We start from the raw sequence: 25998 nt of genomic DNA on the forward strand, positions 1-25998 counted from the left end.
TTTTTTTTTTTTTTTTTTTTTTTTTTTTTTGCAAAGCTAGTGGACAGGGTAAGAAATGGCTTCTCCTCCAATTGCTCAGCTGGTTACTGAGCTGACCCTTTGATTCTTGAGCCTTAAGCTACCGGATCGAGCTTAGGCGATAATAGCCAGAGCCTCCCTTGTTAGCCTCTCAAGACATTGTCCATCAGCTTCTGCAACATCATGACGGGCACTGTATTATACCCCATAGATATATCGAGATATTTGGTTTCCAGACCACTTGTAACGCTGAGGTCAGTCGAGCCGGTTTTCTAGCTTGTCTTCTGCTGCCGATCCTGCACATCCGATCTTAAGAGCGCTGCGGAGTAGAGTGCATGGATTCTCCACTCCTTTCTTTGCCGCTGCTACGCCTTCCGTCTGTTATGGTCTCTCCACTTTGTACATAACAGGCGAGAAATTAGCCGGTCCAAACTTAAAGCCCAATGGGGCGATATTTTTGTGTCCACATGGTAAACCTGAGCTTAAGCAATATCAAGACGGAAGATTCATTGTTCTCCATAGCAAGAGGTAATAGTATCCTATCAGAAAGGACGAGTTTTTCACCGTAGAGACGGCTCCTGATAGCTGAAAATCTCACGTCGGCTCCGTTCTCTAACGGCTTCGTAGTGAAGATAAGACGAATATCTGGTATTCTGGGGAGGAATTATTGATATACCAGTTTGGAGCGTTTGCTTGCCCTATTCGACATTCTCTCCCAAGGTTGATACATGAGTGAGTGGCTTCGACCCGAGCAGTAGTATTGCCAATTAAACCTACCAGAGTCCGTTGTCATTTACAACAGACTACAAAGTTAAACAGGCAACATCTTGATTATCTATTCCTGGGTTAGCTGGTTTCGCAAAGGGAGACCAAGATGAAAAGAATGTCCTAAAAAAAAGACCTTAGAGTGTGGTAGGAGATTGCTCATGATACGTGCAACTTTAACTTGTGAATCTTGTATTCACCCACCATCTTCCCTACAGGAGGAGTGGAAAATGCAGAAAGAAACCATCTACAGAACATCTAGCCATAAATAATGGTTATCTGTCGAGACACTAGTCTCCATGTAGTTAGCCTTCAACTTCTTAGCTCGGAGCCTCGGATCTTCATTGATCTGAAGTTTCTGAGCTTGACAGATTCAGGAGTGTTAATCAGACCAGAACTGCTGGGTTGACTCTGATTTGACTTCTGGATTGGAGTCACGACTCACCACAGTCTAAGCTTTTGACATGTTTTAAAAGAGAAATAGTAAATAAGATCTAGTAGAATACTTTTACAGAGTACTCCGTAGAATATGTAAATATAGTAAGTAAAATTAAACAGGCAGTGGAGCTGTAAGTTGCTCATAATCTGTGAATGTGGTGTGATTATTAAACAGAAGTCAAACAACTTGTTGCCCAACCAATCCTCGCGTCTCAGACTACGGAGTACACTTTCCACACATAAAAGTGAAGGACTCAGGGTGCATTTAAGTTAAGACTTGGACCTGCATCCTTAAGTTGTCTTTGCAATGCTTATACTCCGTAGTCAGTGAAACCTCCCCATTTTCCATTGAGCCTGCGCCAGAAGATTTTTGATCAAAAAGAGAACCCCTAGTTTTTCTTATTACCCGCCTTACGGATGTGTACATGTTAATATGAAAATGATCATTCCTTACCCGAACATCAGCTGGTCGCAATGGGATAACAAATGCATATTATCCAATAGTGAGTCAACCTCTGATTCCTCGGCTTAATGCTGGTGGGAGCAATTGCATGAAAACAATGCCCCCAGTCCGTCTCGAAAGCGCCAGTCTGGAGATGCTGTTCATCGCCCAGAACTCGGTTCAGGCTATTCGCTTGGCTCTCCTATGCTGAGCCGGCATCGGCTTCACAAATGTGCCAAAAGATGCCTTGCAATGTTAGTTGACAAGCGAATTGTTTCAAAGACAAACCGGCTGGGTACTCCGTACCTTGGTTCGTGGTCAAGTTTTGCCAAAAGCCTAAGAATCATGCCCGCCAAAACTGATAGGCCCTACTCCGCAACAGAGTATGGCTAGTAATCAATGCAACAAACTTGCGTTCTTTTTGTTAGCTAGCCGGAGGGGAACAATCAAGATTGTATGTATTAGTAGATACATACGTGCCCACCTACATCCATAGGTACAGAGGATGAAGTACAATATCAAACATATATGATGTACTCCATAGACCTTGGGGATATGTTTGACCCCATTGATCCTGACACTCGGTACGGATTATATGGCAATGGTGCCCCCTATCCACAGCCAATTTGCACATTCTGCGAGAATTGAGCTTCAGGAATTGCATGCAAGAGTGATTTTAATTATACTCAAAGTTGTGTGTCTTTACGAGCAGTTAAGCTCACTAGCTGCCAATGGTTTCAATTCCATTATACACAATATGAACAACCAGATAGATGTCTCCATGAACTTTTTAACATTCACTCTAACTTCCCTAAAGTGTGTTCTACTGTTGCTCGCCAAATATGACACTGATGAAATCAATAGAAGTGTCCCACATTCTGACAAACCTTAACATTGTGCCTAATTGCTGTTATTGAGCAAGACAGCAAGAGCATATGCTGCTGCGAATGAAGATGCAGTTACTAATGGTGAACATATCCTCTGATGATGTGAAGTGATGCTACCATGATTTGTATCCAAGTTATTCATGTGACACTTTTTCCGGGCGAAAGGCCGTGCGATATCTCATGGTCTTATTACACCTGACCCATTTGCGACATTTGGCAACACTAGACTTCCAACCCGAGGACACAAGTCTCTGGAAATTGATCCCATCTTGTTGCGTCCAAGAGTTCCGACTGTGCCATAAAAATAAATATAAGAGTCGGGTCCTCCGCCAATACTGGGGTCCTCCTCCATTAACACCGATGCTGTTTATTCATAGTGTTCTGACATTGTACTTAGGCTAGCAGTAAAAGATTCAATCTAGCTATACCCATAAGCCCATCCTAGGCAGCCAGTGAGCATTAGGTGGATATGGGCCAATACACAATAGCAGAACCAACAGGTCAACCATATGAGTATGGAGGGAGATCCAAGGAATGGACGTGCACCACAGCTGGACTTCTCCTAGGGAGATAAATGAAGAACGGATTGGAAGTGTAAGTTGCATAAAAGATCTATGGGCTCTACCATACAATCATTGTATCGTCTCAGGCTTTTGATAGCCCACGGCGAGATGCAGGCGATCCAACATAGAGCTGACGTATGGAAACTGGCCAGATCTCTGAATGGATCGACCAGCAATCGAGGTAATTTTCTTGGGGTAACCATACATAGGACCTTATCTCAGTCTCTTTGGAGCCTGGGCATTTTATTCTCTCTCTGCTCGAATATAAAGTCGAACCATGGGGAAGAAGGCTCAAGGTTATCACCTTAAATCCCTCGGTTCGACATAACACCGACCCCGTATGCGCACCTCAAGCTGCAGATAGAATCTTAATCGCACTGACATTCCGTCTTCTTCGTCCAAGCGAAAGTAGCGAGGTTAGACAATGATGGAACCTTATCAGAGTGTTACACCACGTGGCGCCCTGTGTTATCTCCTTGGAGCAAGGCCCCACATCCGGAGTGTCAGGCTGTCAGCAAACTCCGCGATGTGGATCGCTTGGGTTTGAAAACATTCAAGTCGTCAGACAAACCTCGAAGTTGACTGTGATAACTGGAATACATAGCAAGGACAAAACCAAATGTTTGGTGTTTCCTTTCCCCCTATCAATCAACAAAAGATTATATCATATGGATAGAAGATTTCCTAGGACATAGGATGGGGACATACAGGGACGTGTGAAGTGCGGGTCAACAAAAATCCAAATAGTCATTACCTTTTGAGTCACCGGTTTCACACATGTGCTGTATGCACATTATACTGTACGGAGTACATGCATAACATGTACCAGCTTCATTGAGCTCCAATAGCAGTTTCTTTGAATCTCTCTGAGACATAGGTTCACATCTTGAATGTTTGCACAAAGTGCAAAGAAAGATTGGAAAGCGACAAACGGCTCCCTTGTTCCTGACCCAAAGGGTCACGATGGCCAGGATTCCCACCCAGGTGCCCCCATATAGCTCAAGGATGTACTCCATTAGCTGGTTACATTGAAAAACAGCAGAGATGCACCAGACCCATTCAATCCTACCATACATGACTTCACGTGCATAGGAACCATGATCAGTCATATATAATGAGCTTGACATACTTGAAGAAAAAAGGTGCGCGTTCTGGTGTTGTGGTTCTTTTTTTTTTTTTTGGATCAGAGGACTGCATATTGGCGTGGTCTAAGGAGAAAACCACCTGTGAACTGATAAACTTTGGTAGTTCTTCAGTCTAGCCGCACATCTCGGCTGTTTATCCATGTCGCAAACCAGGATCAGACATGGATTTCGGGCTCCTGAATCTCCCCCGGCACATCCAGTTTCTTCAAGGAAGGAAAAATTAAAGAAAAGAAAAAAAAAAAATTGAACTGCCAAATCGAACCAGAAGGCAGTGAGCTTCTTTCCTTTTGTTTCCCTGGCGTCAATAATGGTCTGAAGGGAAGGGATCAGCTCACTGTATGACATGAGATCAGTGACAAGGATGATACCCCGCTCAGAACATGTGAATGCATGATTGGGTTCCGGAACAGGGACAAAGAGAATAATCCAAGAAGATATGATTTTCAAGAAGCGATGGCTCAGTGGGCAGGCGTGTAACTTTAATCGCTTGAATGGCGAGTCGAGCGGCGGGGGTGCTCACCATCCCACGCCGCACTTCAATGTTCATGAAGGGGACTGATGCATGCCATCCCGCTGAGGGATTTGGTTCCGCAGCCGATGAGTATCTGTGTCGATCGGCTGTGTAAGGCAACCGGGGGTTGAAAAGAAATAGATGACCTGGTGAGCCTTGAGCGGAGCGCTGGTCGGACATAACAATTCCTGGTCGGAATAAAGGGATGGTCAACCCGTCATCGACAACTGTCTCGACGGCAGTCCGTTCCACAGTCATCGCAGGTTTTCGTCAAGAAAAGTTGGCATCCGTGAATGTAACTAATGCAAGTGCCACCATCGTATGTGTCTCCCATATGCAGTCTTGGTGGTCGGGTGCGGTTGGCCCGAAACTCTAACGAAGGCCCAGGAACCCGGGCGTCTCGCCATAGCAAACAAAAGCTTCCTTGGTGATTGGAGGAGACACCGGTCAATCCGCCTGGAAATGGGCAGGTCAAGAGCGCCATACCGGCAAAGTGCACACACGAGGTGCGAATGAGCCGTATTTATGGACGTTTCGACATGTCGCCGTCCATGAAACTTGTTGCGTTTGGGAGGTGACATCACAAACCAACGGCGTTTGCCCACAATACGACGAGGATGGGATTCCGCGGTGTTAGTACCACCTCGCCCCACATCTTGCTCGCAGGGAAGATCTCTTTGTACCATTTTTTCGACCATATCCCCGATTGTTTTTTGTCAGTCTTCTCGCTGGGGTGGCGAGCGCAGACTCCGTATTGTTTTGTACAGGAAGTTTCGCCCTAAAAAGTCGAGGGAAAATGGTGTCCGGGGCTGAACGACGCGTTTGGTGCCTGTGCAACGTCGAGTATTTGAGGCGGCTGACTGGGTGGATGGCGGACGAACGAAGATTTCAACGGAGGCCGGGAAGCCCTGCCAACTCACGGTCCGCTCACTGGTGCCCCATCGTAATCCGCCGGATCACGATCATGCTGGTGTCGGTCCTCTGTATCGAAGCAAGACCATTCCCGTACGTGTACATATCCGGTTCAGTTGCATTCAACAATTAATTTACTTATTTATTTTAATTTTTTTCTTTTTTTTTTTTTTTTTTTTTTTTTTTTTTTTTTTTTTGGGACAATACAGAGGTCTACTCCATGCATTGGCTGAAACAGCGTAGATTCAAACCTTTCGCGGCCGATGCTGATGGGGCCAAAAGGAAGAAGAGGCAGAAGAAAAAGGAGGAAAAGGAGCAGGACAAGAATAGCACCTCTCACAGGCTGCCTGGTTCAAGCCACAGGACGGCGAGGGAGCCACTGACGGCCGGGTCCCCTTGGGCGGTTGAGCAGCCCGGGGAGATCGGCCGTTCAGGGTTCAAAAACCCTTGCTGCTGGGGCGACAACTGAAGCAGCTGCTGAGACAGCGCTTGAAATCACCGCCATCCAACCGATTCTTGACATTTCCTCCGTCTTCTTTCTCTCGTCTCTTTCCTTTTTTTCCGTTTTATGGGAACGGAAGAAGTACCACTTGGATGGTCGAAACTCTGGGCGTGTCTGCGCCAGGCAGTGTATCCAATCGCTGCGAGCATCTCACAACAGCCAACGGTGTTTTGGCACCGCTAACTCTAACCATATTACCAATCCAACCAGGGTGTAGAATTATGGGCCCCAAACATGACAATGGCGGGCCATCTGGAAGGACGGTCGCGCCCAAGGCTTAAGTGTCAACCGTGGGCACGAAGTTGTATTTATCCGCAACCGGATCCTGTCGTGCCCCCCCACCTCTCCCTCTGACAAACGCTGGACGGGAGGAGAAGACGCACGCGATAAGTTGAGGAGAGTCAAGGCGTCAACATGAAATCATTTGTCCTCACACCAGAAGATCCTTCGGAAGCTAATGATTAATTACCCCAGACCATCATTTTCGCCGCCTCCTCTTTCGGTTCTCCGAACCTGAGCAGTGCCTTTTTGTGGTTCCCTTGGTTTTCGCCCACGAGGAGGGTCTGGGGCGACCCTGCTGCTGGGCCGTGGATGCAAGGTCAATGCTCAGCTCCGCGCGGCACTTCGCTGGAAAAACCACAGCCAGCTGGCTGTCTGACGGGTGAACCCAACAGCGTATTTCCTCAGGTAGATCTGGTAGTTACATGCAGTAGTAATTATAGTGAACTGTTGACTTCCTGCGAGAACTTCGTTAATACAAGGTTCAGACCCTGGCAAAATTAATTAGTGCATGAATCAATAATAGCAATACCCGGAGTTTGGGTCATCCTGACCATCAAACATTCCTCAGCCTGCAATCACAGCTCCCTTTCTTCCCCCATTCAACCTCACCATGACACGCTCTTTACCATGATCATTGTCTCCCTCCGCCAGCCTCCCTTGTTCCTCTAGACTACGACCATCCTTTGGCAATGAAGGTGTTCCCATTGTCGTCCACTCTTTCCTGTAGCCTCTGCCCTCGCTCGCTCGCTCGCTGCAGCTCTCTGCAACCCTCTCCCTCCCTCGCATAATCCACCCAACGTCCCAGTTCCATTTTACGTCCCAGCCAACGCTTCGTCCCTATATACACCTTGCCTTCTGCTCCAAGAATGGCTCCTCTTGATATTCCTGAGGGAGGCCTCACCCTTCTCCGGACTGAAGGCTCCGGGGAGCCCTCAGCTGACTCTCCCAGAAATCCCGCTCAGATCATGCGTTTGAATCTCGCCCAGAGCACTCTCGACGACCTTATTGACAGCCTTCGCAAGGACCAGAATGCTCGACTCCGCCTAGGGAAACACCCGTCCCTCCATTTCGGCTCTCGCTCCCAGCCCTTCTACTCCTATCCTGAGAATACTCGCTCGGAGCTCTATGTTTCCCCTCCCGACGCCAAGGATAGTCTCTATTTCTCTGGTGTCTTGAGCCATAGCCTGGAGGTTCAGAGGGCTAGAGAAGCCACCGCAGGCACCGATGAGGCCCTGCTTACCCTTGAGCAGAGGCTCAGCGCCTTCCGGCAGGGCAAGGAGTCGAAGAGGACTCCCATGATCACGACCGACCAAATGAGGGCCCTGGGTGCCGGGGATAACCGTACAGCAACCGGCAGAGAAGCGGCAAGCCTAGCTCGCATGTCGACAAGCAAGGCAGATATGGAGAAAGAACGATTCTTTACGAACACTGCTAGCCGATCCTCTCCAGCTAGTCCCGCTTTTCTTGCGTCTCGGTCTCCCGCTATTACTCCAACATCCGTCCCGACGACACAGAACAAAGATAAGATTAGGTTGGAGGCTCTGCGTGTCCCCTTGCTTCATCTACTCGCCGTACGGCCGGTGTCCGTTAAGTTCCTCGCCCAGAAAACACGTTCTTCTCAAGAAGATTGCTTGACCCTTGTACGCAAATATGGCACGGAGAACCGACTAAACAGGGAAAAGTATGACCTTAAAGATAAAGCCTACAAGGATTTGGACGTTTGGAAGTTTCCATACCCGTCGGAAGATGACCGTCAAGACGCGATTGACAATGCCATCTCCGCATTTGACAGAATGAGGGTCTCTAAACAGGACAAATTATGGCAAACGCTTCTTCCAAAACACGAAAGAGGGAAAGGCAAAGTTCTCTCTCGGTTAAACCTCCATACAGGCCCGCCACCTAAGAGCGTCACGCCGCGGATCCATATCTCTCCATCAGACGAGCCTTCCAAAGAGGGATACGGTACCGGAAATGAATCCGAACCTTGTCCCAATACATCAAGCAGCACTCCAGCTATCAGCAAGAAGGCAGACGCCTCTGGGCTGAAAAAGCGACCCGGTGCTATACCTAAACGCGCGCCCGCCCCTAAGCCAAAAAACTCGACCATTACTGGCAAAGTGACGAAGAAGACTGATAAAGCCACAGAGAAAAAAGCAGCTTCGAAACCAGATGCTAAATTCAAATCGGCTGAGTTTGTGGTTGATTCTGACGAAGATGCCGAAATGGCTGATTCAAGTATCACACAATCGTCCAAAGCTGCCGACGCTCAAAGAAGCTCTCCCGATTCTCAGCCAAGCGAGCGATCCACATCGATAAAATCGCCAGCCCCGGCTAAAGATAAGAAGCCGTCTCAGCCGAAGTCTCGTCCATCAAAGACAGTTTCATCTTCTAGCACTGCATCACGTCCAGCGAATAATAGGTCTCCCCAGAAACCTTCCCCGTTAGGCTCCTCACCTCCCACAAATGCATCGGATATCGAGAAAACGGGAAAATCTTCCAGCACAAATCAGTCATCCAGCTCATCTTCTCCTCTCATCCACCATCTTCCAAGGCAAAGGGCTGGATCCGCGACGAAGGTACCGGTGCTCGGGCAACCCAAACATGTGCAGAAGGCCCCGGCGGTGTCTAAGCCCCTAAAGCGAAAGGCCGAGGATGAAGAAAAAACGCCACGTACCGGCGCTCGCGGTCTTCCTGTGGGACTTGGCATCACACATGCCGACACTCGAATCTCTCAGCATAAGAGGCGACGACCATCCACTGTATCCAGTGAAGAGAGTACTTCGGGCAATTCAACGCCGCCCATGAGCGTGACCATACTGCGTCAGAGATTGAGGGAAAAAGCGCGACAGTTCAAGCATGGCTATGAAAAATACCGCAAGTTGCATGAGGAGTTAACTAATCACGCATCTCCTCCAGAGAGTCAATTGATCAAGCTACAGCAGCAGCATATGCGATTGCAGAAAATGAAGCAGGAGATTTGGGACGAGGATCGTCAGCTGAGATCGCGATGATAGGCCATTTCGAGTTTGGCATTTGCTTCGCATTTTAGAACGTGGCTGCTACTGAAGATTGGTTTCTATGCTATTCTGGCCACGAAATCTCAGAAATTGTTTGTAGCACTTTTCATATGTTTATCTACTGGGAAGGATATCTTTTGAAAGACGGATAATTGATGCCCTCAATTCTCTAAAAACTATCATCATGACGATTCATCGAACCCATGCTGCGTATTTTGCTTGACGGATTACTTGTTTCACCTAACATGAATAAATAGACAAACAGGACGGAGGAGTTAATACAATATACAATGCCGATAATTGTCGATTGAGGCCATGATCAAGTAGTGACATTGATGGCAGTGGCAGATTAGTGACATGCCGTGGTTACATGCCGATAAGAAGAAGTGGTGCTTGCTGGGAGCCCGGTCCTCGCACCCTTGGAAGATGCAACAAGACGGGCCATACCAAATGGAAGGCTACATGTACCACCCCGAGAGTGTGCCGGGCGGCGGTGAGTGGGCGCCGGAGCTGCCAAGACCTGGATGAAGTGTGCCAAGACACTCTCGACCGGATGAGCTCAGCATGAAGTTGGAGCTTCGCCAACACCAGAATGAGGCCAGACGCTTCGGCACAAGCGAAATGTCTTGCCCCTCCTAGCTTCACAGAGTGCGGTCGGAAAATACCTGGTGGTGAATGATGTGCTTTAACTGTTTGCTGATTCAATTATGTACTTCTACATGCACACCGCGCTTTTAACTACATAATTTAAAGACCTGTTCCCTCCCGCTTGAATTGTACAATGGTGTTCTCAAACTTAAACATATAGCATTCGAATCAAAAGGTACCTTGGGATACTCACTGCTGGGATCCGCTTCCTGTTCCTGGAAAGATAGGAACAGAGCTGGGTGCCTGTGTGTGAAACAATATCTCGTGTTGTGTGCCGCGACTGCTACGATACATACAAACACATTGCTGGGAGGATCAGACGATAAGAAGATAGCACCATGGCTCCCAAGGGAGGCCCTGGAACAGGCAAGAGAAATCCAACAGTGCTCGTAAGTGGATTCATGTTGGCTTTTGCTTCATGTCACTTGCAAGAGCATCAATTCTCAATCATTTTAACCATCGTTTCGCAGGTCACTGATTCCCGCGATCAACAATACCGACGCCGCTTCAATGCACCAGCAAATCCCGCCTCAAGATTTATTACCGTTGACAACGTGCTACAATATGCTTCTGATATGCCGTCCATGCATCAAAGACTCCCGCCCGGCCGGGTGCGGCCCCGAGCTTCAAGGATAGGAGGTCCAGCGGGCGTCGGAGCTAGTTCGTCTGCAGTGGGATCAGCGGGCGATGCACGACCAAGGTCAGCAGGACGCCTTGCCTCCTTACCACATCTCCCGCCGCGATCAACAAAGGTTAGCGAAAAGCTCGTGCTTTTACCCGAGACCGTGTTGGAAGAAGATGAAGATGAAGAGTTCCCGCCCTCTGCCAGAGAAGAGATGATCAGAGCAGGGGAGGGGGAAGCCGCTGAGGAGAGATTACGTCGCTTACAGGCCGAGCGAAGGTTGCGAAGTCGGGATTTCTCTGTGGACAATGAGCTTGGACCGCTGTTGGCAGAGGAAGAGGCGCTTATGCGTCGTCGAGTTGCGCCCGAGCAGGCGAAGAGTTATGCTGAACGGTTGCCGAAGGCGCGTCGGGCAGAGAGACTTCCTCGTGTTACGGCGTATTGTACGGCGCAGGGCTATAAAATGACCTCTACGGCGATGTTTGTGAAGGAATGCCATGGAGCGAGGACAAAGTTATATGACGATTGTTTGTATACGGCGTATCATCTACCTTTACTCCCTGGTAGGGATGGATATCGGATCAGGAGCAGCCCGATAATTAGAAGCGCGGAAGGAAAAGTTGTTCTAGACGAGGAGATTGCGAGAAATGAGCAGCGGGATTATCATGAGGAGTACTACGCTGAGCAGGATGAGCACTCCGTGAAGGACCACGGCGCCGAGAGAAACAGCAGATCGGACGGACAGGATCACGATCAAAAACCAGAGCACGAAGCGTATGGCCACTCTCCTGGTAGAGATCAACCCTACGACTACTATAAGGATGTAAGCGAGCAGGCTGAAGACCAATTTGCAGAAGGTTCGCCCACCGCCAAAGTGTCGAATATCCCACCAAATGCGCTTTCGTTTGCAGAAATGTTTGTTTTCAGCTATGGGGTCGTCGTGTTTTGGAATTTCTCAGAGAGACAGGAGATAGACGTCCTTGCCGACCTTGCCTTTGCATCAAGCAAAGACGGTATCCCGATCCCTCTCGCTACCAATCCACTTCCAGAAGAAGATTTTGAAACGGAAGAATTCCACTTCGAGTACTCAACTGAAATATCACGTCCTCGTGTTTACAATGATATGATCACGTTACGGAGCGGAGATCATATGATAAAACTAGCAATTAGCCATGGGATTGCGCAGAGTACCAAGTTGAGCTTCTTTGAAGAAGTTATGGCAAAACAGATGGCGGAAGCAAAAGATGTTCCGCGAAGGCTGGCTTTGACGGGACATCTAGGCATGAAGAGGGAGGAGGTCTTTCAGATCATGGGCAAGTTGTTTAAGAGTCGGGTTGAAGTGAATCTATGTAAGTGTCTCTGAGGGCATAGTGCCTATCGAACCACATACTTTCCATTTCTATGCTATTGATTGGAATCTAACCATTTACATACAGCTTCAAATATGCTCGATGTTCCCAATTTCTTCTGGGACAGTGAACCGACACTTCATCCGCTTTATATCGCTGTGCGAGAATACCTAGAAATAAAACCTCGCATTCAAGTATTGAACGAGCGATGTCGGGTATTCCTAGATCTAATTGAGATACTGTCTGATTCCATTGCCGACAACAAAATGTCAAGTAAGTATTGATTGGGCCTGCTCTTTCGCACTTCTTGCATTAGTTTCTCTATCACTGTTTATGTTGACCTCTCCCGCAGGACAAACGTGGATTATCATTGTCTTGATTTTCATCTCTATCATCGTCACGATATCCGAAGTTATTCTTCGTTTTGGAATCCTCTCCGCACGGCTTCCTTCGGGAGTCGCGAGCCCCACGAAGATGCTTTCTCAACCACACCAGCATGGAGCCAAAGGCCTATTATAAACTGGCGTGTTTTGCTTTTGGAATCAAGGTGTTTTTCTTCGTCTTTCGTGTTTCTTCATTTCCATAACAGTTTTGAGATGGAACATGTGACTACAGTAGCTGGGTATGCATATAGGATGGTGATAGCGTTTGCAAGTCTGTTTGAACTCTTCTTGGCCGTCGAATAGGCCCGAGTAGACGGGGGATGGCAGACTCCATCTCGCGATCTGAAGCTGCTTTGAATGCAAGTTGAAACAAGTTTTCAGGCGGCGATGTTCTGGCCCAGCAAGCGGGATTTGAAACATCCAGAGCGCTGGGCTCCTCCTCATTTACACTATCGACCTATATTTCTACCAAGTGGCTTTGTTAAGATAATGTACTAGGCAATTAAGGATCGCAGGCGCCCACCGAGGGATTCTGCAACATGGAAATACCCTGTAAAATGAGCGGAGAGAATATTATACCTGTGAAAAGTTGCTGTGGAATCTTGATGAGCACGGGGTGAGGCTATGATTACCCCATACCCACCCGGGTGGGCAGGGAACTGCGCAGAACGCAGCCTGTCCTGTGCGTATCGGATTCATGGCCGGTGCCTAGCTTCGAAATGTTCCGATAAAAAGGTAGGGAAAGGAGTCACTGACATGCTTTCGAGATGTTCAAATGCCATTTGAGACTTCTGGCTGAACTGGAAGGGGAGTGCGGAGTAAATAACTGCTCCCTCCATTTTCCATCATCCGCGCTTCCCATCACTTATTCCATTAGGGTCAGAGGTGTCGGTCTGCGGTATGCTCCACAGTCCATCTCCTGATTATTATTCTCCACTCTCTCTCTCTCTCTCTCTCTCTCTCTCCATTCGAACACATCATGTAGATGGACGCTTGCAGGTCGAAGAGTGGCACAACACCACGTTGCTGATTACCCCACAGAGCTAGGAAGTTTCAAGAAGAAACAGGAGAAGATAAAACATGCCCTGGGGGCGAATGAGGTACAGGTATCTCCCCGAAGGTTACTCCAAAAGAAAAAGTGTTGGGTTCCGACTGAGATTATGGCCATCCCCGTCTGGCACTAGTGAGTCGATGGGTTGAACTAACGTGTGAATCAATGCCACGTGCGGTGCGGTTGAAGCCTCTACTAGTGTCCGATCCGGCAGGTGACGCGGGCTCTCATTCAATTTCCCACTGCACGGTGGCGTCCAGAAAGAAGCTAGGAATGCAAAGCCCGGACATTCTCAGCTTCGCTGGTGGTCCTCCATGATTCTTCTGTTGACTTCGATGTACTTTTCCGTCGTCCATCACAGCAATCACTCTGCCAAGTTCCCTAGGTATGAGCCAATCGCGGAATAAATCCATCCGCCCTTTTTTGATGAAGTTAATTTAATTTTCTTTTCTTTTCTTTTCTTTTTTTTTCTTTTTCCTTGGGAGACGACATGGCGTATGTCCTCCGTCGATATGCTTTTTCAGCTCCGTAAGATTGACAAATCATCCAAGGCGTGGTTAGCGCAACTCCTTTTTGCGTTGAGTTTGACGAGAGACGCCTCTGACGGGGTGGTTTAAGTATTATTCTGCCGGCGCCTGGAAGGAAAGCAAAGGGCGAGGGAGAGCAATCCCCTAATGGCAGCTCCAGGCGAATGGAGGCGAATGGAATGATCATTGGTTACGTACTTGTTATGTACCTGAGAGTTTCGGAGTGCGACGCAGAGCGGAGCGGAGCGGCTAGCCGGACTGGATCGAGTTACGTACTCCGAAGTTACGTGAGGAGTCAGTTCTACAAATTGTCATCCCAAAGAGTATGATATGTTATGCAGTTCAGAATGGACTGTGTAGAAAAAGATTTTGGGTTGCTGGCCAGAGACGGGGGGAGCTGGGGAGGCATGGAGGCTGCGGCTAAGCGACTAATTGGCTTCGAGAGCCTGAAGCGGAGCGCATGATCGGTTTGATGTCCGGGGAGAAGCATTGAAGACTCGGTGGATTGGAGCGAAGGCGACAGATCATGCATCCCCCCTCCTCCTGGCTCCTCCTGGCCCGCCCCCCCCCCCAAAAACCCAACGAGCGATCGCGAGCAGGCCAGCAGCCCAAACCCTTCCAGAAAGATTCCAGAAGGCTTCTGGAAGTCTCAGGGGCTTCGGTGGAGGAGACCCACTGCCGTCGCGTGGACCCACCTTTCCCTCCCTTTTCTGTGCTGCGCTTTCCGGCGCTGGCGGCCTGACCCCTGGCCAGCCCACGGGGTCGAGCGACGCTGTTCGCCGGCTGCCCTCCCCCAGCGCGCGGCCACCATTCACTACAGTAGTTAGCGATGGGTTAGCGGTATGCAGTTACATAGTTATTGGGCCACAAGGGCGACGCTATGCGGTTCACCCACACTCGCCCCTTTTGAAATCTGTTGGACGGAGTCATTCTGACTCGCTTCTTTCTTTCCTACACTTTTCTTTTCTTTTTCCTTTTTTTTCTTTTTTTTCTTTTTTTTTTCTGCCTCCGTTCTAGGTCGTGTGACTCTTTACAGAATAATGGACGCTTAACGAGATTTTTCTTTCCTCCATTTTTTTTTATTTATTTTCCTCTTCTAGTTAGGACTAGCGATGGGTCAGGTTGGCTTGCTCCTTGTGCAGGGCCGAGCACTTTCAATCGTTGCCTAGAATCATCGGCTATGGAGTACGGAGCACATATGTTCTCCCCCTCCCGGACCTTGTCGACGTGAGTTGCTGTCAGCCTTTCCCCTGTTTATGCAAAAGGGCTCCCGCACATTCTAGAAGGGTAGAGGGGGCCCCGGGTGGGTTGGGGTTCCAGGGGAGCCGGCAGAAAGAGTCGGGGACCGATGGACGCACATGTCCCTCAATTTTACATGTATATGTGCGGAATACTCCGTTCTATGTTAGTTATGTGTCTCCCGTGGATGGTGGACATGACGGGAATACATAAATTCGAAGGTCACTCCAGCAGGGATACCCCTCTAAGCTCTGTGACGCTTGTGGACACTGTAAGGCTTTTTAGGAACAAACTCGTTGTCAAAGAAAGTTTTAAACCTGCAGGAACGATATCGACAGGAGCCACATCGTATGGACGTAGCGAATATTCTCCTGTCAGATGTGAATACATAAATGGAGCCACGCGTGTGGGATTTGCGCTTTGGATTTTTCTGGCCGTGTGGAGTCGAGAGGAAATCTTTAGTATTGTCTGTCGTCATGATCGTCGTCGAACGCTGCGTTTGTTCACGCGTGGCTTTTCAGGCGAGGCACCAGCTCAGCAGTCTCATGTACCGGGTAGCTCTCTCGCAAGAGGGCCAAGGACGCTAGGAACAAGGCTTTGCGGAACAGGAGATCTCGGGCTCCTTTTCCAAAGAATGTTTCCTCACAAAAAGGTATCACCAATCGCGATTGGTGAACTGACACTCTGTACTCCGTACTCCGTACATTATTCTTCACATGGTTTGTACGGAGTAACGTATGCATGTATATACGTGGTTTCTCTCAGGCGTCGACGAGGGCTTAGACTTGTACCGTACGCCCCGAGACAATGCTTTAGTTATATTATCCACTGATTTGTAATTAGGAGTCAAATGGGATGGCGAGGTGAATAAGCAACTTTTGCGCTTCGTGGCTGGACTTCGGAGATGTCGTTGAATTTACGCCCAAGCACGAGAGATGATCTGTAGCACTAATGTAAGTCTTCGCATGCCTACTATGCATTAGTCGATTATTTGGTATGGCATCCCTGGCGATGCTCTCTCTTTGTTCCCTCTTGATCCTGTTGGCCCTGTAGGTGGAGACAGCCTGTGGAGAGGATTACAGTGCGGTATCCATGCAGAGAAAATAAAATTGCAGTTGGAAGGGGCTGTGAAAAAGAAAAAGAAAAGTGGATGCTTATTAATTCTTCGCAGTTGGGCCACCGCTCTCTGTCAAGAGCTTGCTTGGACGGGGAGCAGCAGCAGGCGGACAAACGTGCGGAGTAAAAGGAGAGGGACGGTGCTTTATGAGAGGTCGAGATCAGCAAATTATTTCCTTTGCTTTTCAAACTTGCAAGGATCGCTTCTCGCACCTATGACAGACCAAGTGCCAAGAGCGCTAACAATTCGTCGATCGGGTTGGAAAATACGATTGGCCATTGATTTTGCACCCAAGCTCTCAGAGCCACAAATAAGGCCAAAAAGATGTCATTGCGCCCTGGCACCAGTGGTGTGTGATTATGTAGCAAGGAATGCAAGCCGCCGGTGGGAATCTCAAACAGTCGAAACACCGAATCGGTTTTAGTCGAAAGGAAGCAATAGAACAATCGCCTCCCCAAGGTGCCTTTGCTTTTTTGAATAAATTGATTTTGCTTCGGTCAAAATGCTCTGCGGTTGGCTGGATCACCGGCCCTTTTGAATAGCATTGATTGCCGAGTTAGAGTTGAGAGCGGGAATCAATGCGCTCGGTCGCACCGGTAACAAAGTTGGTCACGGTTTTTGATTTCGATTTGCCTCAAAGGACTGAGCTCGTTTCACCTTGCTGCATTGTATCATCTGTCACGGACCCTGCAGGTCATCCAAGAGACAGCCGTCCATGCGTCTGCACCTCTCCCTTTCGTGGAAGGGGGAAAAAGGGGGTGGAGTGTGGGTATGGATTGTTGACTGCTTTTGAACAAGCAGCGAAATAATTCGAGCCATCGCCCAAGGGCCGCCCGCTCGTCCGCTCGCCGGCCAGGTATGGTATTGAGACCCGGCGCTTGAAACCAGCAACGACGCGAGGCGTTATCGTGGCTTGAGGCAATGTTTGTGTGGTCGTCAGGCCGTGGGCCCGTAACCTTCGAAAACTGTTCGAGAAGTGGCCCTAGAAACTCGACTCCTGCTCGGCCTGGGAGTAGGGCCCCGGTTCCCTGTAAACTTAGCGTTCAGGTTAACTTAGTCCTGGGTGAGCAGTGATCATACCCATAACCACGATGATGCCCTGTAACTTTAGTTGGAAGAGGAAAAAAAAAAAAAGAAGACCAATAGCACAGGCAGCTTCCTTTGAAATTCAGCCTCTCTCCCTGCGTGATATATGTACTCCGTGTGAGGCGTCAACTGGGCCTTTTCTTTTCCCAGAGTCTGACCAGGAAGTATTTCCTATTATTTGTCCTTTTCCCTTCGTTCCATTGTGCCCTGTCCTTTTTCCGAGTTTCAATTGTCTGTTCTTTGCAGGCTTTGCATGCCTTAGGACAAGGATAATACTAGTAAGTAAGAAGTAACTTTCATCAGAGGAGTTTGGGCTACTGAGCGCAGAAAAGGTTCCTCGTTGTTGGTTTTGCCAAATGTGGTGATTTTCTAGAATTTCTTTCTCTTGTGCTGGTTTCATCATCCATCATTCTTTATTTTTTATTTTTATTTTTATTTTTTTTTTTCCCGCCCGTTCCCAAGCCATTATTCTTCTTCATCGCACTGTTCAGCGCATCCTCACTCACACCACATTCCTTCTAGACAGAATCCTGGCATTCTGTGATTGATATTGTCGACTGCTCCCAGAGGTTGGTCATCTCCTTTTTGCACGACTGTCCTGTGCTTCCGTACCCGAACGCCTTTTTGGTTTGATAACCGACGCCACTGCGAGCATGGCAACTTACTCCTCCCTCAACATAACCCTTCCGTCATCTTTGGCTGCTTTATCAAGCTCTTCTGCTTCTTTGCTCTCTTGTACATTGTTGTAAGAAGTGGTACAAGCTTGAAATTTGCATTTGGCTGAACACTCAATTCATGACTTGCATCATTCCCCCCGCACAACTTGGTCACCCACGAATCACACTGAAACCTGCGTGGAACCCTTCTTGCCACCGGAAGAGCTTGCTGACATTAGAGATTATGTACACAGAATTGCCCTTTAGCTCGAGGAGTCGCCTTCATTCCACCCTGTTTGCCTTCTTGAGAGCTGTGCTGCACCAAAAACGGAAGTCCGTCCCTGGCCTTGCATCCAAAACCCGAGGGAACAGGTCCCTGACAAACCCTGCTCTGTACCGCAAACAATCCGCTTGGGAGGCTAATGGGCTTGGGTGAATAAGTCGTTAGCTGCTGTGTCAGTTGGCTGGTGTAGGACGCTGTCACACCTTTGCGACAGTTTCTTTTTTGTCATCGCGCAGGTATCTCAGGACCGTTCCGCGTATATCTGCTGCAAAATCGATCAAGGATTGTACGCGTTCCCTCCACTGCCTCGGGACAATTCCTGTCTCCAATTTACGACGGCACAACGACCGGGTTCCAGCTGCAGCTAGCCGTTGTCGAGAATCCCACGGTTTCTCGCGTTCCGAAAACCGCTACTTGACTTGAACGTGTCTCTGCATTCGCAAAGGCGCCTCATTCCACCTGACGTCCTTCCTTTCCACTGTCGTGTATCCGTCTTGCTACCTGCTGTAGCCTTCTTCAGGATATCGCTTGCCCACATTTCTATCTTATCAACAAGGCGGTTTTAGATGCGATCTGACAACCTCTGTACCCCGCGCAACGCATCCTTCCGAACACTGTCCCATTGATTGACTGGATATCGAGCAGCTGGTTTCATTCTTCAGACTGATTTTTGCGCTGCCACGTGAGTGACACTGAAATCTTGATTGCTAATCTCCTTCCCAAGTGCTTTGTTGCGTCTTAGTTCCCATGCAACTCAAAGACTAGCATGCTGGATATCCTATGCGTTTCCTCTGCAGTTATCACATTTTATTTTGAACATGGGTTTTCAGTTTCCGGTTTTGTGCTGTCATGCCGATCTCTAAGCCCAACTTGCTTATTCCTAGTCTTGCTTGAAACATGTTCCTACCCTGCCGCTAACTCTTACTCGCCTAGAGAGACAGTTACTTTATATGCACCTGCTCGACCGCTCGGTGGAAGTCTGTTTTCATTGTAACATTTCTTGATCTTTGAGAGCTATTCCAAGATTTCATATTATCCCTAGTGAGCTAGACACCGTATCCAACTTGAAATCAATCCGTGCACGCGGTTTAAGTTGTGACTATGGATATTACTACGATCTTGAACAAAAATCGGTCAGCCGTTGCTGCAGCTGCTGAGGCCCAGTTACAACACCAACTAGCCCAGACCGCTCAGATCAAATCGCGATCGCCGTCAGAGCTGGGCTCAGAACATGATGCGCAGCAACCTGGCCGCCATTCTGAGCCTTATCATCCGGCTCACCAGCCCATCCAGCTGCCGACAATTTCCCAGTATCATTCACCGATACAAACAAATCACCACGCCTCCATGCTGCGGGGTGATTACGCACAGAATGGCCACGAAAATATGTTTCGAAACATGCCCACCAGCAACAGCAGCCCTGGAAGAGGAACCGGAGAGCCTGCTCCGAAGTCATTCCACTGTCAAACATGCAGCAAAGGTTTCGCACGACGTAGCGATTTAGCAAGGCATGGTAAGTATCGCGCTCCGCCCTCTTCAGCACCAATTTTAGTAACTGACTCCTATGATTAGAACGAATTCACAGTGGCATTCGGCCTCACGTGTGCGATTGGCCGGGTTGTGGAAAGCAATTCATCCAGCGTTCGGCATTAACAGTACACACTCGTGTACATACAGGAGAGAAGCCCCATATGTGCGACCGCTGTGGCAAGGTAATAACTCCTGAGCTGAAAACTCCAAATCACAGTCTACTAACTCCCAATCTAGCCATTTAGCGATTCTAGCTCGTTGGCTAGGCACAGGAGAATACATTCTGGGAAACGTCCATACAAATGTCCATATGCCAACTGTCAGAAAACTTTTACACGCCGCACAACTTTGACTCGACATCAAAATCACCACACTGGTACAATAGAAGAAGCTGCCGCCGAAACGGAAGCCAATCTGCGGCAGGGAAAGGTTGTTCGTCCAGATGGCGTTTATTCAGAGACAGCCTCTCCCCATGGCACAGCTTCGCCTGCACAAAGAAGTTCCGTCTCTCCGAGGCACGAACTACCTCCCCTACACTCACACCGGCAGATGGGCGATTATTTCATGGCAAGCAGCTCCCTGCCACCCCACTTGAGAGATTTTCAGCAAGCGAGTCCGCGTGCATCACCCTCCACTCCTTCTCCAACTCTCTCTACCTTCTCTGCCGCTCATCACCCCCGTCCATCCCTGACATCGCACCCTACAAGTTATGGCCCTCCACAACCTCTCGAACCTCCGCCGAATAGTGGGTCTAGGCCTGGCAGTGTGACGGGTAGTCCGCACATGACGACCGTAGGTTGGGCGTCGCCTTCTTTGAACAGCGTGCCGTCGCCTGGGTCGGTCTCCGCTCCTGAATATACATATCCTGAGCCGTCTGGACCTCCGTTCGCAGGGGGAATGCCTGCCCACATGTACTACCCCAATTCGACGATCCGACGGCCTCAGAGCACCGAACCAGAAAACTATGAGCTTAAACCGAAGGTGGAGGAGCCCTGGGCTACTCACGCCTGAAATGGATTACGTACAGTCCACTTTCGTACTTTGAAGCTTGCATTTATCTTGTTTAAAGATACCCGATCAAATTCCTCACCGCATTTCCACTTGACTTTCTCCTTTTCCATCCAGATTCCCTTGTTGCTCTCCATATCTCGTATTGCTTCATTCCCCCTTGTGCTCGAAGCATCCTCGGAGTATTGTTTTATGTACCGTTCTTCAGCCTTTTTCACCGTTTTTACATGCCATACTAACTTTTAATATCTCACCTCATTTATCCTTTATTATTATTATTATTATTATTTATGTTTTATTTCTTTTTTTTGGCATATTTCGATTTTATTTTTAACGCTTGGTTGAGGTCCTATGATCATATCGAAACATAGACTGGATAGGCGTCAGGCCTGGTGGGAATCGGGAGTGAATATTCGCCTTCTGTTCCTTTTTCTTTTCAACTGTTCTCTCCACCATCTCCATTCAAGGGGCATGCTTGCCAGCAGGTTTTTGGGGGATTGCCATGGCTTGGTTATTGACTTTTAAGACGAGACAATGTAGTTATGCGAAGGTTCACTTTCTTTTTTTTTGTTTTCCTTTTTGTGTTTGGTTTTTTAGACTTGTACCCTGTAGTGACTTTGATACCATTTTGATAACACTATTAATACCATTTAATATTGATCTTGATTGGATCTCAGGACTTGATTGGCGGTAAATGTGATCCCTATCGAGCGATGGAGATTTTGTTTCTATTGCTCGCTAAATATGCTTTCGCTTGTTCTATATATTATCATAGTATCCTTCACGACCTCGAGTACAAATATATGCTTGATAAGAAAGGAAAGTGTTACTTTTGTTTCAAATGATCACCTCAGCTTTTGTATACCCCAGAAATAATTTCCCCATTCTTCCGACCCTGGAACCAACTTCCATCCTATCCCAGGCAAATACACTGCCCCAACACATTTCCATTTGGTATCAAGATACCTCGGCGGCCCTCTAGTAGAAACACCAGACTCAAGCCCTTCCTCCTCCACTCTAACCGTCCTCGACCAGGTTCGTAGTTCGTCCACGTTCACGAATTTGCTCCATTCGTGTGTGCCGCGCGGAACAACGCCAATGGGCCAGGGGGCTTCGGCAAGGAGCTGATTTACGATGAATGAAGGCCACGTGCGGGCGATAGTGGAGCCGATGAGCCATCCGCCTGGTCGGACGAGGCGAAGGCAGTTTTCTATGAACTGGCGCGGAGAGGAGGTGGATGGGTCTACGTGTTCGAGGACTTCGAAGATAGTGACGATGTCGAAATCTGATGAGTTGGTGGTGGGGGGTGGTGGTGCGGAGGGCATTGTTGAGGACGATGACGGCGTAGAACGTGACACGAGGGACTCAAGTGTGGTGGTTTCGTATTTGAATTTTCCGGATTGGAGGTGTGAATGAAGAGTGGGATCTTTGCGGGCGTGGGAGAGGGCAATTTCAATCATGACTGGGGAAGGGTCAATGGCGAGGAGAGAGGAGGCGTTTGTCTGTGTGGAAAAGGTCGAGTAGCTGAGTGGGATTGTTCGCGCGAGAGATTCGGCAAATATTCCTCCGCCGCATCCAATATCTAGATATCTCAATCCAGGCTTCTCTACTTCCTCTTCTTGCCTGTCATTCTTTTCGGCAGAATCAGGTACTCCAGATTTTCCTTCTGAGAGACAGGAGGCTATAAATTCATGTCGCAAAGGATTCATCAAGTGCAGAATGCGCGATGGACCCAGAGGGTCCCACCAGCTACTGGCGAGAGATGCGAAATGAGTCAATTCATCGGATGATACAGACGATTGCGTAGTGGAATGATGGCGGAGGAACTGTGCTGTTGTGCGGCGGGGAGCGTGGCGGAGGAGCAAAGAGAGATTGCGCGCGGCCGCAGCGCGGAGGTCAGGCGTCATTTCGGTTAATGCCTCTGGAGGTATTGATTTCAACGAGCTGGGAAAGGGGCAACTGATAGCTTCCGAAGAATGAAGCCTTGCCGTTGAGCCTTTGCCGTGCTCGAAGATCCCCTGGCGGATGTAGCCATGGATCAATATTTATCCGATTCAAGGAGCGGCCCGCGGGCAGCACGACAAACAACGTTCTATCTTTGGCCGCGTCGCGCTCGATGGCCACAGCTGCGGACTTAACAGGTTAACTGGGCGATTTTTTTTTTTTTGGGGGGGGGGGGGGGGGGGGGGGGGAAGGTTGAGTTTCTGTCCTCTATTGAACTGTCGAAGGCGAAGTGTCTCCGCAGGCCTTGGATAATCGTGTCCAGAAATGCAGCATCCTGTGTGATACGTGATACTCCGTTCTCACAAGCAATCGAATGATAATTACACCGAATACTGACCGGAATCGCGGGTACATTTAACGGCCTAAGCACATAGGCTTATGGAAGCGTATCCCAGATATGAAGCTACTAAAGTGACCTGTCCAGACCAGGGTGTAGTTTTCACATTTCTGACCTAGTGAATGCTCGATGCCACCAACATTATCTACGCCACGGAGGGAGGGCAAAGACATGGCAACGGTCACTAGCACTCTAGAAATACGTCACATTGGAATTGCTGTGGTCGGAGAACTGAAATAATGCAGTGAAGGAAAGTCAAGGTGAGATCAGCCCAAGCGAGGTGTAAGAAGGGAACTACACAGAGTACTCCGTAAAGGGACTCGCAAGGCCGGATCCCCCGTGGCGGCGCGGGCGGCAAACTGTCCAAGGATCAACTAAGTCTCAAAGCTCGGAGCAGCAAATAGCAACCGGATGACGAGGACCTGAAGATTAAGGTGGAGATATCACCATCCTCCGTAATAAGATCGCAAAGACTGACTGGCCCTGCCACCTCCAGGCCTCGCAACCCCCGTATATGTACCGTACTTCGTACTTCGTACAGGTATGAAGTGCGACGGCATAGGCGTAGATCAATTCTGGTTCTGTAATTAGTGAAGCTGGCGAAGCCCGGATATAGGGCTATCCGGCTGGCGCCAGAACACAACAATTTTGAAGCCTGCTGAAAATCGCTGGAACCAATGAGTATGCCCAGCGCAGCAAGTACTGTTAGATATCAACATTAGTACAAATGGCTCTGTAGCACGTAGATTCAAATACCGAATGATATTTAATATGAAGCCCTCCCAGTGTTATATTCATTTGGTAGCTAAGGCATGTGTTCGCCATGGAGTCGCTTCCTTTCCCCTCTCCTACCGTCCAGTTGCTACCAACAGTGGTGATAATTGGCGTCTTGTCGATTTTCATCGGAAATCTTCTGCGTCAATTTGCGCCTCACCGTGGTGCTAAACCTCCTGTTGTATTCCACTGGGTGCCTTTCATTGGTAGTGCAATTAGTTATGGGCTTGATCCGTACCGGTTTTTCACTTCCTGTCGAGAGAAGGTTCGTGCGCCCTGCGTTTTACTCTCATTATAGCCCGACCTTTACCTGATGAGCCAGTCCCCGTGCTAGTACGGTGACATCTTCACCTTCGTCCTGCTAGGCCGCAAAGTCACTGTATATCTGGGGGTTAAAGGAAACGAGTTCATCCTAAACGGCAAGCTGCAGGACGTGAACGCTGAAGAAGTGTATTCACCTCTTACAACGCCAGTGTTTGGCTCAGACGTCATTTATGACTGCCCAAATCAAAAGCTTATGGAACAGAAAAAGGTTGATCACTCCCTTCTTCTTGCTGATATCTGAGCTCAATAGTTGACATAGGTTCCTAGTTCATCAAGTTTGGTCTCAGCAGTGAAGCTCTTGCTTCATACGTGCCCTTAATCCAACATGAAGTGGAGCAATATATCGCCTCATCCCCTCATTTCAAAGGCGAATCGGGGACGATGAATGTTCTTCAAGTCATGGCCGAAATTACCATTTTAACGGCGGCTCGGACGTTACAGGGTGAGGAAGTTCGTAGCAAGCTGGACAGCTCGTTTGCGAACTATTACCATGACTTGGATTCCGGGTTTACCCCAATCAACTTCTTGCTTCCATGGGCTCCATTGCCACATAATCGGAAGCGTGATGCAGCCCACAAGAAGATGCGCGACGTATATATGGATATCATCAAGAAACGTCGTATAAGTGGACAAGAACGTGGACATGATATGCTCTGGAATTTGATGGATAATTGCGTGTACAAGGATGGCACTGCTCTTCCAGATAAAGAAATCGCTCATTTAATGATCACACTTCTTATGGCTGGACAGCACACGTCATCCGCAATAAGCGCATGGGCAATTCTGCAGCTAGCCGCACACCCTGAGGTTATGGAAGGCCTATATCAAGAGCAGGTTCAGGTCTTCGGACCGTCTAAATCGATCACGTTAGGTGACATTGACCGGTTGAGCTTCAGTCAAATGGTCATAAAAGAAACATTGCGTCTGCATGCCCCAATCCACTCCATCATGCGAAAGGCCAAGAACACCATGGCCGTTCCGGGGACAAATCTAGTCATCCCGGAATCGCATATTTTGCTCTCGGCTCCCGGATTCACCGCACGCAGTGAAGATCACTTCAAGGATGCTGCAAAATGGAACCCTCACCGTTGGCTCAGCGTCATCGAACGATCAGAAGCCGACGAGAAGATTGATTACGGTTACGGAGTGACCATAAAGGGAACCAAGAGTCCATATCTCCCGTTTGGTGCAGGAAGGCATCGCTGCATCGGCGAAAAGTTCGCATACGTCAACCTTGGAGTGATCCTGGCCGTTATGGTACGGCATTTCAAGCTTCGAAATCCAGATAATCGGGTCGGTGTCCCTGCCACGGATTACAGGGTAAGGCCCCGTTTTCAATGCCTTATATGTCTGGGGTAATCAGATCAAAGGTCGGCTGACTTGTCGCAGAGTCTCTTGTCTCGTCCAATGGAGCCGTCATCGGTTCATTGGGAAAAGAGAAATTTCGTTTCAGAATAGCCTATATTAATAGTTATCATATGGATAATTAAACGATGTACGGAGTATCTGCATTTAGTTCATGTGCTTGATGGTTGATCAAAAAAAAAAAAGAAAAGAAAAGAAAAGAAAAGAAAAACG

The 25998-nt window shown here is 48.6% G+C and overlaps 11 protein-coding genes across 11 annotated transcripts; 7 read left to right on the forward strand and 4 right to left on the reverse strand.

The window, feature by feature from the left end:
• Positions 1 to 201: 201 nt before the first annotated feature.
• On the forward strand, positions 202 to 868 carry CIMG_10585 (uncharacterized protein; the record flags this gene model as incomplete). Its single annotated transcript, XM_012358824.1, has 4 exons — positions 202 to 272; positions 349 to 546; positions 646 to 750; positions 838 to 868. The coding sequence occupies 4 exons, from the start codon at positions 202 to 204 to the stop codon at positions 866 to 868; spliced, it is 405 nt and encodes a 134-aa protein (XP_012214247.1).
• A 2151-nt stretch (positions 869 to 3019) lies between these two features.
• CIMG_12858 (uncharacterized protein) lies at positions 3020 to 3695 on the forward strand (the record flags this gene model as incomplete). Its single annotated transcript, XM_001246810.2, has 4 exons — positions 3020 to 3063; positions 3117 to 3144; positions 3323 to 3529; positions 3621 to 3695. 4 exons carry the CDS (start codon positions 3020 to 3022, stop codon positions 3693 to 3695), a joined length of 354 nt encoding a protein of 117 aa, XP_001246811.2.
• A 413-nt stretch (positions 3696 to 4108) lies between these two features.
• CIMG_10583 (uncharacterized protein) lies at positions 4109 to 5027 on the reverse strand (the record flags this gene model as incomplete). Its single annotated transcript, XM_012358823.1, has 1 exon — positions 4109 to 5027. The coding sequence occupies one exon, from the start codon at positions 5025 to 5027 to the stop codon at positions 4632 to 4634; it is 396 nt and encodes a 131-aa protein (XP_012214246.1). The 3' UTR covers positions 4109 to 4631.
• A 610-nt stretch (positions 5028 to 5637) lies between these two features.
• CIMG_00581 (uncharacterized protein) lies at positions 5638 to 6150 on the forward strand (the record flags this gene model as incomplete). Its single annotated transcript, XM_001246809.1, has 2 exons — positions 5638 to 5774; positions 5964 to 6150. 2 exons carry the CDS (start codon positions 5638 to 5640, stop codon positions 6148 to 6150), a joined length of 324 nt encoding a protein of 107 aa, XP_001246810.1.
• Positions 6151 to 7095: 945 nt separating this feature from the next.
• CIMG_00580 (RNA polymerase II elongation factor ELL) lies at positions 7096 to 9782 on the forward strand. The gene has a single exon (XM_001246808.2). It carries the CDS (start codon positions 7332 to 7334, stop codon positions 9474 to 9476), a length of 2145 nt encoding a protein of 714 aa, XP_001246809.2. The 5' UTR covers positions 7096 to 7331; the 3' UTR covers positions 9477 to 9782.
• Positions 9783 to 10120: 338 nt separating this feature from the next.
• Positions 10121 to 13250, forward strand: CIMG_00579 (YagE family protein). The gene is made up of 4 exons (XM_001246807.2): positions 10121 to 10519; positions 10601 to 12101; positions 12189 to 12374; positions 12454 to 13250. The coding sequence occupies exons 1-4, from the start codon at positions 10469 to 10471 to the stop codon at positions 12618 to 12620; spliced, it is 1905 nt and encodes a 634-aa protein (XP_001246808.1). The 5' UTR covers positions 10121 to 10468; the 3' UTR covers positions 12621 to 13250.
• A 1232-nt stretch (positions 13251 to 14482) lies between these two features.
• CIMG_00578 (uncharacterized protein) lies at positions 14483 to 14992 on the reverse strand (the record flags this gene model as incomplete). Its single annotated transcript, XM_001246806.1, has 2 exons — positions 14483 to 14876; positions 14958 to 14992. 2 exons carry the CDS (start codon positions 14990 to 14992, stop codon positions 14483 to 14485), a joined length of 429 nt encoding a protein of 142 aa, XP_001246807.1.
• Positions 14993 to 16438: 1446 nt separating this feature from the next.
• On the reverse strand, positions 16439 to 19098 carry CIMG_00577 (uncharacterized protein; the record flags this gene model as incomplete). Its single annotated transcript, XM_001246805.2, has 7 exons — positions 16439 to 17446; positions 17499 to 17779; positions 18007 to 18102; positions 18170 to 18284; positions 18483 to 18579; positions 18647 to 18853; positions 19033 to 19098. 6 exons carry the CDS (start codon positions 19096 to 19098, stop codon positions 17587 to 17589), a joined length of 774 nt encoding a protein of 257 aa, XP_001246806.2. The 3' UTR covers positions 16439 to 17446; positions 17499 to 17586.
• A 446-nt stretch (positions 19099 to 19544) lies between these two features.
• On the forward strand, positions 19545 to 21652 carry CIMG_00576 (zinc finger protein 58; the record flags this gene model as incomplete). The annotated part of the gene is made up of 3 exons (XM_001246804.2): positions 19545 to 19956; positions 20016 to 20155; positions 20211 to 21652. The coding sequence occupies 3 exons, from the start codon at positions 19545 to 19547 to the stop codon at positions 20982 to 20984; spliced, it is 1326 nt and encodes a 441-aa protein (XP_001246805.2). The 3' UTR covers positions 20985 to 21652.
• Positions 21653 to 21687: 35 nt separating this feature from the next.
• On the reverse strand, positions 21688 to 22888 carry CIMG_10579 (3-demethylubiquinone-9 3-methyltransferase; the record flags this gene model as incomplete). The annotated part of the gene is made up of 1 exon (XM_012358822.1): positions 21688 to 22888. The coding sequence occupies one exon, from the start codon at positions 22886 to 22888 to the stop codon at positions 21827 to 21829; it is 1062 nt and encodes a 353-aa protein (XP_012214245.1). The 3' UTR covers positions 21688 to 21826.
• Positions 22889 to 24103: 1215 nt separating this feature from the next.
• On the forward strand, positions 24104 to 25958 carry CIMG_00573 (cytochrome P450 51). The gene is made up of 4 exons (XM_001246801.2): positions 24104 to 24361; positions 24431 to 24628; positions 24688 to 25740; positions 25810 to 25958. The coding sequence occupies exons 1-4, from the start codon at positions 24146 to 24148 to the stop codon at positions 25876 to 25878; spliced, it is 1536 nt and encodes a 511-aa protein (XP_001246802.1). The 5' UTR covers positions 24104 to 24145; the 3' UTR covers positions 25879 to 25958.
• The last annotated feature ends 40 nt before the right edge of the window (positions 25959 to 25998 follow it).

The sequence above is a fragment of the Coccidioides immitis genome, assembly GCF_000149335.2.
Source record: "Coccidioides immitis RS genomic scaffold supercont3.1, whole genome shotgun sequence".
Taxonomy (NCBI): domain Eukaryota; kingdom Fungi; phylum Ascomycota; class Eurotiomycetes; order Onygenales; family Onygenaceae; genus Coccidioides; species Coccidioides immitis.